General features: G+C 41.8%; 1 protein-coding gene and 1 long non-coding RNA gene across 3 annotated transcripts in view; one reads left to right on the plus strand and one right to left on the minus strand.

The window, feature by feature from the left end:
- LOC148147981 (uncharacterized) overlaps window positions 1–5,048 on the minus strand; it is a 114,900-nt gene extending 109,852 nt beyond the window's left edge. Inside the window, exon 1 of the long non-coding RNA XR_015759427.1 lies at window positions 4,933–5,048. This is a non-coding gene — a long non-coding RNA (uncharacterized LOC148147981). The remainder of the gene's footprint in view (window positions 1–4,932) is intronic.
- The window catches only part of LOC122559172 (ras association domain-containing protein 1-like), an 88,108-nt gene extending 75,959 nt beyond the window's left edge, over window positions 1–12,149 (plus strand). For both annotated transcript variants that reach the window (XM_043708549.2, XM_043708550.2), the window contains 4 exons: window positions 2,898–3,002; window positions 5,004–5,307; window positions 7,455–7,570; window positions 9,594–12,149. In XM_043708549.2, the coding sequence (XP_043564484.2) occupies window positions 2,898–3,002; window positions 5,004–5,307; window positions 7,455–7,570; window positions 9,594–9,740 (672 nt within the window). In that variant the 3' untranslated portion in view covers window positions 9,741–12,149. The remainder of the gene's footprint in view (window positions 1–2,897; window positions 3,003–5,003; window positions 5,308–7,454; window positions 7,571–9,593) is intronic.
- Window positions 12,150–13,474: the final 1,325 nt, after the last annotated feature.

Below are 13,474 nucleotides of genomic sequence, written 5' to 3' on the forward strand. Positions count from 1 at the left end.
TACTGAAACCAAAACATAAAAACAAAAGGTAGCTGCTTCTGGAGCGTCAACCTGACTCAATATTTTATGCTTTTTGTTTTGTTAGTTGAATGTGGGCCTTAGTGGCTTGGTCAGAAATTATTGTCCTAATTGCCTGGTGGGGCAGTTAAGAGTGAGGCAGTACTACCCACATCGCGATGGGTCTGGAGTCACATGTAGGCCAAACCATTTAAAAACAGCAAATTTCCTTTCTAAAGAACACTAGTGAACCAGATGTGGTTTTACAACATGGTCATCATTAGACTAGTTTTTAGTTCCAGATTTTTTTACTGCAGTTGCATTTCACCATTTGCCATGGTGAGATTTGAACCCACATTCCCAGAACATTAGCCTGAGGTTCTAAATTGCTGTCCAATGACATTGTTGCTATCCCACCCATTCCCTTGATCTGACCCCTTGAATGTCCCTGATTTTTGTTGCACTTTCACCTACTGCAGTTTCTTTAACTGGCGAGGGCTCAAATTCTGGAGCTACGAATTTACAGATTAGCTGGATTATACCATTTGGCCCGACTCCACTATTGAATAAGATCACAGCTGTTGTGTTTCCAATTTCACATTACCATCTATGACCAATAGCCTCTGATTCCCTTGCTTACTAAGAATCTATAGTATATAACTGTACCATATTCAATGACCTCATCTTTTTCAGATGTTCTTTAAATCTTGTCTCTTGTCACATAATCTGCTGTCTATTTTTTTAAACAGAGGCAGTGCCCTAAACTGAGGAGATTCTAAATCTCCTGCTTATATATTATTTTTCTTTTTTTTTCAAACCCCCACACTACTGCCTAACTGCTTACATTTTCCCCACCACCCATGTTGTGTGTGCGCAGGACTGAGACACAGTGAAAGACAACAGGTGTACAAATCTTTATTCAATTTCCACCACCAGGAAGAAAGGAAATACCAGGGTGGCTAGTGACAAGCAGTGCCCTTCTCAGAGGGCCAGAAGGCACTGCTGTGTGATCAAACAGTGAAGCGGAGGGATCTGATGTCTACATGGATTGCTATCAGATTTTGTTTCGTAATCATCTTATGAAGTACTTTTGGATGGATTACTACATTAGCAGTGCTAAATAGTGCAAGTTGTTGTTGGTTAAAGGCAACCTCTCTGAGCCTCTGTCTGAACAACTGTGCCAGGGAATAGTTACACTACAAACAGCAGACCAACTGCTGGGAAATGGAATTAGAATAGTTAGGTTGTTTTTGACTGGTGCAAACTTGATGGGCCAAAGCGTCTTTTTTCTGTGCTATAGATCTTTGACTGGATGGCTGTGCAAGAGAGATTCATAGCAATTTCAGAAATGTAAGTTTGGTAAGCCTCTGTACTAAGATTTCATTATTCTAGTGCCATAAATCACAGAAACATTCAGATGCTGTGTTTTGTAAGGGTAATGAAAGGAGGGCTATAAAACCACATGATGGATGTATTAGATGAACAGGACATAGCTTTTCCTGTCATTGAAGGTTCCTCTGAGAGATGTTTGACACATCCTGAAGACATTGATAGAAACCTTCAAGAGCCCCTTTTCTTTCCTGAACCCCTCACCAGATATTGAGCGCATGCAGTTTAAATCTGGCTTTTCTACAACACTAACAAAGCAACCAGAAAGTAGCTAAACTGTCTTCCTGTTTCACATTGTCCTGTTGTTAGTCTGTGAACCATGTGGATGATCCGGTGACACAGCCTCTACTGATGCCACTTCCATGAGTTAGTATCTCTTGGGCGCAAATCAGTGGAGTCTTTATGAAAGGGCCTGTCACGCCTTCTCTGTCTTCACATTCCTCCCCTCCACCTCCAAGCCTCCCATAAACCTGATACTGTGATAGGGGTCATTGGAGAGGACTATGTGCAAATCACTCTGTGATATTCTAAGAAAGAAGAGGCTTTAGAATTCACTCCTCAAACCTCTTTGACTTTCCACCTCTCTCTTCTCCTTTAAGATTTAACTATATGACCAAGCTTCTGGTTGGAGAAAGTGAGGACTGCAGATACTGGAGACCAGAGTTGAAAAATGTGGTGCTGGAAAACACAGCAGGCCAGGCAGCATCCGAGGAGCAGGAGAATCGACGTTTCGGGCATAAGCCCTTCTTCGTTCCTGAAGAAGGGCTTATGCCCGAAACGTTGATTCTCCTGCTCCTCGGATGCTGCCTGGCCTGCTGTGTTTTTCTAGCATCACATTTTTCAAACTTCTGGTTGCACACCCTCATGTCTTGTACTTCGGCTCAGGTTGGTGTTTGTCGGATGACAATGCTGTGAAGGATCTTGGAATGTTTTATCATGTTAAAGATGCTATATAAATGCAAGTTTTTGTTACAATAGACCTACAAAGTAAAACAAACATCTTTCAGTAAATATTGAATTTAGATAGAAAACACTTACCAAAGTGCATGTTAAAAGTGAGGAAAAAGAAAGCTCCCTGCAGGGTATTATGTGATCTGGTGCACAACCATAGAACACACTGGCCCAGAGTCAATCCCCTGTCTCTGTTGAATGAACTGATTTCAGTAAAACATGATAGAATTAGCTGATGCTCCTGCTTCTAATCACTATATAATGGTGGGTTCAGGTTATGGACAGGATTAGCCTTTGCTTTAGAATCACTAAAGGCCTATCAGACTACTGATCGTCTCATTCTTGGAATTGGCCACCTGAGCAAAGTGCACTTAAAGACTTTGAACCAATAGGATCAAGTAACAGTTGGAGAAAATTGGTATTGTAAAGTGGAAAATAAAGAAACATCTGACCCTCACCAGCTGTGTGTATCTGCTACCATTCAACATCCCAAGACAAACTTTTAGAAGCTCTGTGGGTCATTGCTAAGGGTACTTATCAACGTTTTTGTTGCTTTGCAGGATGAGTGCGTTGATTGGAAAAAGCAAGTTCTTTCACGAGATGAAATTGAACCCAAGATTCGAGAGTACAACTCTCAGATCAATAATGATCTCTTGATGACGCTGGTGAGTAGCAGACCCAAATGGTGGAGGGTTATGGTAATGGACACTCTCATTAACATCTTATCATAAAATGGATTTAGTCAGAAAGTTTTGAAAAACCCAATATCATCAGGGCAAAGTAGCCTATTTGATAGCCTATTCACCACCATAACAATTCACTCCACCACTGTGGCAGCAACCAGGAATGCAAAAGTGAGGCAACCAGTTGGCCTTTATACTCAGTGTGGTTAGGACCTGAAATGCACTGCCTGAAAATCTGGAAACAGGCCCTTTGGCCCAACAAGTCTACACTGACCCTCCAAAGAGTAACCCACCCAGACCCATTCCTCTATCCAATACTTACTCCTGACTAATGCACCTAATCTACACATCCCTGAAAACTATGGGCAATTTAGTGTGGCCAATTCATCTGACCTATGGGTGGACTGTGGGAGGAAACCGGAGCACCCGTAGGGAACCCATGTAGACATGGGGAGAATGTGCAAACTCCACACAGTAGCCCGAGGTTGGAATCAAACCTGGACTCCTGGCGCTGTGAGGCAGCAGTGCTAACCACTGAGCCACCATGCCATCCCAGCAACTCTTCCCCAACCCCCATCCTCCTATTTATCTCTCAGCCCCTTTCCCCCAACACCCCCCCAACTTCTACTGCTCCTTGGATGCTGCTTGACCTGCTGTGCTTTTCCAGCACCACACTTTTCGATTCTGATTTATTATTGTCACATATACCTCAGTACAGTGAAAGGTTTTGTTTTGCATGCAGTACAGGCAGATCATACCATACAAAGTTCATAGGGTCATAGAACAGGGCAAGGAATACAATGTTATGAATGCAGAGAAGGTGCACAAAAGGCAAGACCAACGTTAGACTTGAAACTTCTGAGGTCCATTCAGAAGTCTAATAACAGTGTGGAAAGAGCTGTTCTTGAGCCTGTTGGTATGTGTACTTAAGCTTTTGTATCTTCTGCCTGACGGAAGTGGTTGGAAGAGATTGTAACCAGGATGGGAGGGGTCTTTGATGTTGGTTGCCTTTCCAAGGCAGGAAGAAGTGTAGATGGAGTCAATGAATGGAAGGTTGGCTTGCGTGATGGACTGGGCTGTGTTTACAACTCTCTGTAGTTGGAATAGCACTGTGGATGTCGCTACTGTCTCCCCACTGTTATTATGGACTGCAACCCATTTATGCTTTCTGAAGGGTAATTAAGGTTGGGTAATAAATGCAAGTTTTCTTAATGGTGCTGATATCCTCAATAACATTTTTAAGATTGTATTTATTCAATGCTATATGTTACCTATTACCATATTTTGACAGAATATCTGTTTCAAGGCTGGTTGATCAGCATACAAACTTTCTGTTGACTGTTGCATGACTGAAAGTTGTGAAATAAATATGGGAAATCAGATGCTGCATTACTGTATACATGAGCTAGACGTCCCTTACTTTGCCCACCTTGAATAATTCTTTTTCACTATTTGAGCATTCTTTGTTTACTCAATAAATATATCTCTTGCGATTGTTAACAAGATCAGGAGGGATTGCTCACCTCTATTTGCTAGGAACTGCCATTCCCCAAGTCTAGGATAGTGCCCCCAAGTCCCCCCACCCTCATTACACAGCCTCAGAATTTCTTGATTTGGAGATGCCGGTGTTGGACTGCGAAGGAGCAATGCTCTGAAAGCTAGTGTGCTTCCAATTAAACCGTTGGACTATAACCTGCTATTGTGTAATTTTTAACTCAGGATTTCTTGGCATTCTCTCTGTCAACACAGTTGGGATTGCCCCTGTAGAAATCATGGGTTGGGAATCAGTTATTCCTGGTTTCATGACTTTTTTTGATGGATCCATTGCTTGTGTGCAGCAGGAACGTCCATAAAAAGCAGCTACATCACATGTCACGCAGCCAGTGAATGCCTTTGAAGTAAATGGGCCTACCTTTGCCAATGTAAATGTGTTCACAATGACTGCAGAATGCCAACTCTCACTTCTCTTCCCCACCTCCACAGAACAGTGACGGAACGTACACCGGGTTCATTAAGGTTCAGCTGAAGTTGGTGAGACCTATCTCCGTGTCTGCAAACATGAAGCCTCAATCAATCTACGATGCCAAGAAAGCAATGGGACCGCCCCGCGCGCAGCCAATAAAACGGCGCACATCCTTCTACCTCCCGAAAGACACAGTGAAGCATTTGCACATCAGCAGTCACACGAAGGCCAGTGAGGTGATCAAAGCGCTGCTCAACAAATTCATGGTGGTGGACAATCCCCGCAAGTTTGCCTTGTTTGAACGGGTTGAGAAAGATGACCAAGGTAAATCCAATGCAAAAAGGCACTGCTGCTCTTGGGTCAAAAAGAAAGAGCTTGCGTTTATATTAAACTTAACTCAAGATGGCACAAAGTATTTTGCACCCTACAAAGCATAAATTGTAGTCATGGTTACACATTAGTGTAGGATACATGGCAGTGAAGTTTTGGCCAGCAAGCTGCCAGAAACAGCAACACGATAATGACCATTACACCCATTTGATATTGATTTGGGGGATTAAAATTTAGCAAGGGCACTTGGGAGAATTCTCCTGCTGTTTTTCAAATCATGATATGGATTATTTTGCATCTGCCAAGAAGGCAGGTTGATCACATTTTGATACCTCAACCAAATGTCCACACCTCCAACAGGACAGCTGTCCCTCGATACAAAATTAGAGGACCTATTGAGGTCAGGGCTCAAGTTGTGGGAGTGGGAGTCTTCTTCAGACCCAAAAAGGAAGACTGCTGCCCACTTAAGGCACAGCTAATCCTCAGTCCCAGTCTAACAAAGAGAATAAGCTTTGAAACGCTGAGACCCAAGAGCCAGGCAAATGATCTGCCATGGAGAAATGCTATTGTGACACAAGCAGAAAACATAAAATAATTGAGGTAGTTAAAGACCCAAAGTTGTAACTAGCCACTTCCACGCATAGAATTCTATCAACTGGAGAAGCATGTCCAGAGCTTAACTTGTGTGAATTGCGCCAAGCTTTCCACTCATTAGCCAGATATTCGTGAGTGCTGCTGAGACAGATGCTCCATACTCTAACTTGTGCTCCCATGGCCAAGGAAGCTGCAGTAGAGAACTTTGAACTTTTCTAATGTGAAAGACTGTGGGGCAGACAGAGCATTTATTTTTAATGGAACTTGTAGACTAAGATTGTAGGAGATAATTAGATGCATTCATCAGTTGAAAAAGGACTTGCCTGTTTGGGGGCCTTTTCCTGTTCCTTAAAATGCTCGAGTTCTATAATGCAGGGAATGATCAACCACATCCAGTTTGCTGATGTGATGAGGCCCTCGCAATCAGTTGCACAGTGAGGAAATCCTGAGATAAACACTTTACCACTTGCTGCTAAACCCCGTAATGGGAGGATGTGAATTTTTGTCCCATCTGCTGCCTCACCCGGGACTTGGCTGGGTCCTGCTTCCTGTCCCCTCCCTTGTAAATGGCATTCAATAAAAGCAGCTCAACCAGACTCGGGAAGTGTGACTTGTACTTTCCCAGCTGGTTACCAGCTATTTCTGTCAAATCATTCAAACACTCTGTTATAGGAAAAACGTGTAGAGCTTTTTCTCATAAAGTTGCATTCGAAATATGCCAGACAAGTGATTTTATTTGTGGATAATTTACAAAAACAATGCTGTGGCAACCTTTTTTATCTTTTAAATATACTTGGCCTTCACAAACAGACATTCAGCACTATCCCTGTAATCAGCATGTTCTGAGCTCTGACTCAAGTCCTACACTTATGGTAAATTTAATTAACTATGCCTGAGAGATATCACAACCTCAGCTTAGTGACTCGCAGCCTGCAGCTCCCAATGACCCTGAGCTAAACAGGAAATGAAACTCCATGTCACAGTTGTGGGGCACTCATCTTTGGGGACTAAAAGTATATCTCTCGACTGGGTGACACTGCCCGGAGTAGAGATCACACCGGTGACTACCAATTCCATGACTGTGTGGTTATGGGGATCAAATTTGAATCTCCCAAACTGTGGGAATTGAGCTTGCAATTATGCAAGCTGCTGATGCTGAGTTCAGCAATGGTCGCTGATGTGAGGAGAAATATCCAAGTACGTATTGGTCTCCATAGTCTGAAAGGACTTGAGTTTCCGTGACTTGTGGCATGGATTTTAAGGTGAGGGGAATTGTAAGTTTGAAGCATAAATATCTCTGGTTTAACAGAATGTTTGCTTTCATTAGGTTTTCAAAAATATTTAATCAAATTAAAACATAACCAGCACCCACTTCAGAGCATTGATTCACTAATCACATGGTTATGGGTTCAGAATCTTGTACTGCTCATCATGGAAGAGAAGGTTCACTGAGAACTTAAATAGGATTATTCCCTCAATGCCTAACCTTGGAGACATTAAAATTGAGTTCAATATCCCAAAATGCAGACTTGTTATTTCTTTCACAGTTTACACGCGTAAGATTTCCGATGATGAGCACCCCTTATACCTGCGACTGTTGGCTGGACCTGATGACAAAATGCTAAGCCTTGTCCTCAAAGAGAATGAGACAGGAGAAGTGAATGTAAGTAGGAATATTTTTGAGTGGTTCCTGCTGTTTTGGTTGTAACGTGCCAGGCAGAGAAGTATGGGACCTGATTCTGAGATTCCCTATCCCATTCCTGATTTTCAGGTTTTTACCAGTATGGTAAAGAATGTGGGCTGGTTTGGGTCTTGTTGGTTCCATTGCAGGGATATACAGTATATATATCCTAGCTTTCATAATCTTTATGGATTCATGCAGGACTTTTAAGGACCCGTGGTTTGTGGCACTTCATAAATGTTACGAACTATAATCTAAATGAACGAACCTTTTGAAAGGCAAGATTAAAAGATTCTCCTCATGCTCCCATGCCAGATAATAACCCCATCCACACCTCCATGACATCGTCCATGCACTCTGACCCTGTATATGGTATAGAACCAGTGAATCTTATAATAACAAAAGACTACATTAACTTGTTAAAACAAAACATCCATTCATTACTTCCCACTTTCCTAAAAACATTTTTATTACAAACCAATAAAAGTCTCAATCCTCCGTACTCTTTTAAGTATTAATAGCAGAAACCATAAGCACTTGAAAGCTCTTTATTGTGCGTAAATAAAGGTCATGAAATTGAGAGCTGAGATCAAAGAGGCAAACTTATCAACCAAAAAGGTCTCCTGTGTTTTAACAGATTAGTGAACATATGGATGGGGAGAAAGACTTTTTTCTTCCAAATCCATAAGTTGAATACATAGAGTCTTAATTTGAGTAAAGGTCTGCCAGTTGTAGTTCTCCCATCTGTTGTAGTTCACCCATGGATTCTACAATAGAGTCCTGCAGGACAGTCCAGTATCAGCTGCACTGTGAATTCACAGTTGAGAAATTGTCCAAAATATTATTTTTAGCATTGTTGTCATCCTTTCCCAGTCTGGTACAAACATGACTCCTGTCCCACAACAACTTGATGATCATTTAAATGTTCTCTAAGTAGCTTGATGAGATAGTCAACTGTATCAAACCAAGGTTAACTAGGAACTGACAATAAACATCAGTAAAGACCACACCATGAGAACAAATCATGATCTTTATCTCTGAAATTAAGGATTTCATTCTGGGATGGATGACTGCCAGGTCACTTACCTCCTGCAGGCTTCTGACTTCCATCTGAGTAATGCTCACTAATGTAGCATATTTGCAGCTAGAATAAGCTAAGAGTGCTTTGAAAATCTTAAGCCAGACAGGATGCTGCTTACAATTTTTCAAGTTTTTTCTTGCCACTGTCTGTCTCCTCAATGTCATATTGATGATTCTCCGTGTTGTGACTCAGGCAGTAAAAACCACTTCATCCTTGAGTGAGTGGTAACAATTGTTCCAGTGAGTCAGAGTGCCATGGGTTCAAACCCATTGCACAACGTGGAGCGCTTCATGGAATTTAATGTACTCCTGCGCAGTACTGAAGGAGTGTCACACCAGTGAAAGTGCTGTCTTTTGGATGAAATTTCAGCTGGGACTCCTATCTGCTCTCTCCCATATCCCATCACAGTATTCCAAAGAATAAACAAAGTTTTCCTCAGTGTCCTGATACTTTTTCCTGGACCCAACATTGCCAGAACAGACTGGCTGGTCAGTATTTCAAAACTATTTGTGGGAAATCGTTCCACAAAAAATAACTTCTAACTTTACAACAATTATTACATTGCAGAGTACTTTATTGGTTATAAAGCAAGGTAAAGCATCCTGAGGTTAGGAAATGCTTGATATAAATGAAAGTCTTTTTTTTCTTTACGATAGTACCTTAACACACACTATTTTAGCACCTGATGACTTTTTTTACAAGATGTTGATGTTCCTTCCTCCAGTCTAATCGCGAGAACAAGAGCAGTTAGGCTGGTTACCATCAGGCTCAAGACCCTGGAATATTAAAGTTTGCTGGCACTCCAGTCCTCTCCAAGCTGATTACACTTGAACTCAGAGTTGAAGAATTAAGCTGGACTGTTAGGCTGAGTTTCAGATGAATGAGTCCCTCAGCATTTCTGTTAACTCTCCTTTTCCTTTCCAGTGGGATGCCTTCACTGTGCCTGAGCTGCAGAACTTCTTGAGAATCCTTCAGCGTGAGGAGGAGGAGCATGTCAGACAGATGTTTGGGAAGTATGCCCGCTGCAGGCAAAAAATGCAAGAGGAACTTGCCAACAGGTCCCCGGGTTGACCGGGATCCCGCGCCACCCTGTGACGCGAGAGAGAAAGGGTGGGACATAAAATACACGCGCACGCGCACATGTATGAACGGTGAGAAGGTCTTAAAACCAATGTTACCTGGCCAGCCAGCGACAGAGTGTGAACTGTGGAGAATACAAGTTATGAGTGGGGTTACTGCGAATGGAATGGGTTATTAAGGGGGAAGGTATACAGCCTCTTCCTGACATTATTGAGTGCGACTGAGAAACCGTTACTGAACAGAACTATTAAATGCGGGAAAGTGTTGACCTGCAGGGCCAAATCCCTCTGTCACAGTGACTGACATTTTGCCGGGACGCACCAACATGGACGAGAGGACAGAGAGCTGATTGTTTTGTTTTCATTTTGTTCTTTTCTTGAAGTAGGCGGCTGGTTCATTCACTGTTTCTGCACAAAGTGGGTCATTGGAACGGTTGTTGTAGCAGCCTGATTTTAGGTGTCTGTCTTGTACTTTGGCTAACCCTTCGGGACTGTAGAATATTTAGGTATGATAATGAATGGGAGGGGTTAGCGTATCTCAGAGTTCAACTTTAAAGACACGTCATTTCAGAACTTGTGGAATTCCTTCGTCAGAGATTTCACAATCTTAGCCTGGCTACCGGAGCAAGGTCGATCAGCTGAGATCAAGATACTTATTGCAGTAAAATTTGTATTATCTGGCATGAACCATACATCAGTAATGCTGGCTAACTCATTGAGGTTTGTGCTTATAGTACAAAAAATCAAACAAAAACATGCCTTGACATAAACAGCAACCTGTAGTGACTTACATCCTCTCCACTTGAATTCTTTTCACTGTACGTACAAAGCAAAAAATAGTCCAGAAATTTCCTTTACAATCACTTCAGACTGATAACATCAGTATCTTGTACAGTAACAGTGAACTGGGAAAGTTGAAGAGGGTGTGCTGGGGAGAATATCAGAGATTCCGGTTAGTGGGGTGCAAGATAACCTGAATTTTATTGTGTGTGATAAGAGAAGCACAGCTCCCTTGCTCCGTTTGTCCTCCACCTTTTATCCACTTCCCTCTCCACCTGCGCAGAACAATGACTGAAAGCAGTGGCAAAAATCGTGCATGACAGCGAAACGGTAATGTTAATGGACTATGAATCAGCAGACTCTGGCTAATACTCTGAAGACAAGAGTTTGAATTATTCGTGCAAACTGAAAGAAGTGTAAATGTAATAAATTAATAAATCTGGAATTAAAAATCAACTAGTGTACTAATGATTTTGAAACTACCAGATTGTTTTTTATGACAATCTGATTCACTAATGGCGTTCAGGGAAGAAAATCTGCTGTACTTACCAGCCTTCACATGACACCAAATCTGAACAATATGGTTGATTTAAGCCACTCAGTTTAAATGGCAATTGAGAAAAGGCAACAACATACTTGCCTTGCCAAAGGCGCTTTCACTCCATGTAAAAAATATTGTGGGATCAAGTCACCAGTTCTTTGTATCTGTCAGGGTAATGAGGATAAACTGAGGGAGAGAGAGAAAGAAAGAGGGACAGTTTAAGTTTTATAATGGAATATATCCATATTTAAAGAATGGAGCTTTGTTTGGTCTGGTGTGGGTACAGGGTGGTCCAGTCTTGGCATCAGCTGAGCTTGAAGTGGGTACAAGGTAGGCTGGGTTTGGTGTGGGTCAGACCTAGGCTCAGATCTGTGTGCATTATATGTGAACTATCTGCTCTAAAAGTGAGCTAATAGAAGTTGTGTTGTTCTGTCTGTTTGGGCTGATAGATCTTGGACATGAATTTTAAAGCTTGCATCATTTGGAGAAATGTCTCATGGAATGGAAAGCCTTGCTAGTGAAGACACTGAATGCTCAGGTTTAAATTTATAGATCAGAGCTTTGATCCCCAGTCTGATTTGATTTAACCCAACTCTATCATAGAGACTAAGGACACCTCTTCAGCATTCAAGCTGGGGAGGTGAATATTAAGCAGAGGCTGATTGCAGGCTTGTGTCTTCTGCTGGAAAGTAGATCTGTGTGAGCATTGGGTGAGATGGGGGTCAGACTCAGCTGTGATGCACTTGTGTGTTAAATAGCCTGCTGGCTCTAGCGATCTGGTCTCGTGGAAAATGAGTGCCCCTATGATACTGTGACCACGAGAAGAGGCATAATGCTACGAGTGGTTGCAATGTGGAGCTGCATAGTTTTCTCTATTCACCCCACCTCTCCTCCCCCAGCCCTGCGTGAATGCCGTAGAATAGAAAGTAGCAAAATTATGACTTGTGGACTGGCAGTGGCAAAGTGAAGAGAAATGGACTTTAGCCTACCCTACGCCATGAGTCGAGCTTGCCTCCTGATCAAAGCAGTTCATAATTTATATTTGTACTTCAAGTTTTATTCAATAAACTATGAGATGGATTCCTTTTTGTTTTGAGTGATTTTGTATTACCAATCGTCCAGTTTGTAATGTGACACCCATTTTCTCACTGCAACCCTCAATTCCAGTTATCATGAGTTTGTAATTATGTTTCTGTCAACACTCACCATTTAAGTGGGAAATGTCGACATGCTATTTATGTTCTGCCTTGATAGTTGTCAAAGTGCTGTTTCAGACTTTGGCCACGAAGTGGTTGTGTAGATTGAATTTCCAAACTGCCATCTTTGCACAGCAAAGGGGGAAAATGCACTAGGGCAACGTTTTGAGAAGTGTGCTAATTACCATCTTAAAAGTGTATATCTGTAATGTCCTGCTGGTATGTCTATTCACATTTCCTTTAGCACTGTAGCCTCTCTAAGTCAGTTACAAAAACACAGTCAAAAGACCACCATCATGAGCATTGCTATGGAAGGCATAAGATCAATTTCTGTTGGTTTGAAGTTTTCATCAAATGGTTTGGCCAAAGGGTTACTTTGTAGTTTTAGTTCATTGTGACATCCTTCGCAGGACAATGGCAAATGCGTGAGCACTAACCAGTACTTTGAGCTAATGAAAATATTTGAGGGATATTAAACGGCATAAGTAACAAGATTATTCACCAACTTCCTATGCTTTCAGGTCTTCGAGAAAAGGAACCTGAAACGGCTCCAGCATTTGCCAAAGCTCTCTCATGTCCCTTTTCTGCCTTCCTGATTTCCCTCTTAAGTATACTCCTGTTGCCCTTATACTCCTCTAGAGATTTCTTCAATTCCAGCTGTCTATAACTGATATATGCTTCCTCCTTTTTCCTGACCAGAGCCTCAATTTCTCTAGTCATCCAGCATTTCCTACACCTACCTAATGGCCTTGCCTTTTACACTAGCAAGAACATACTGTCTCTGAACTCCTGTTATTTCATTTTTAAAGACTTCCCGACTGTCCCTTTACCTGTGAATAACTTCCTCCAATCAACATTTGAAAGTTCCTGTCTAATTCAGTCAAAATTGGTCTTACTCCAATTTAGAACTTTACCTTTTTGACCCATAATTATTTTAAGACTAATAGAATTGTGATCACTTGCCACAAAGCGCTCCACCATTTGACACCTCTGTAAATTGCCCTGCCTTATTACAGAAGGTCATGTGTTCGTTCTTCTCTTGTAGGTACATTCACAAATGGAATAAGCATTATAGATGTTTAAAAGAAATGGTGTAAAGAACAATAAAAGCTATTTGGCCTCATCAAGACTGTTCAAGGCAAATCCACTCTATTGTAAATCCAAGTCAACTGAACAATCAGAGGGAAAAATCTCCCTTCCTAACCCAAA

Source organism: Chiloscyllium plagiosum, unplaced genomic scaffold (genome assembly GCF_037043375.1).
Source record: "Chiloscyllium plagiosum isolate Xiang-an unplaced genomic scaffold, Cpla_swu_hap1 HiC_scaffold_14, whole genome shotgun sequence".
NCBI lineage: Eukaryota > Metazoa > Chordata > Chondrichthyes > Orectolobiformes > Hemiscylliidae > Chiloscyllium > Chiloscyllium plagiosum.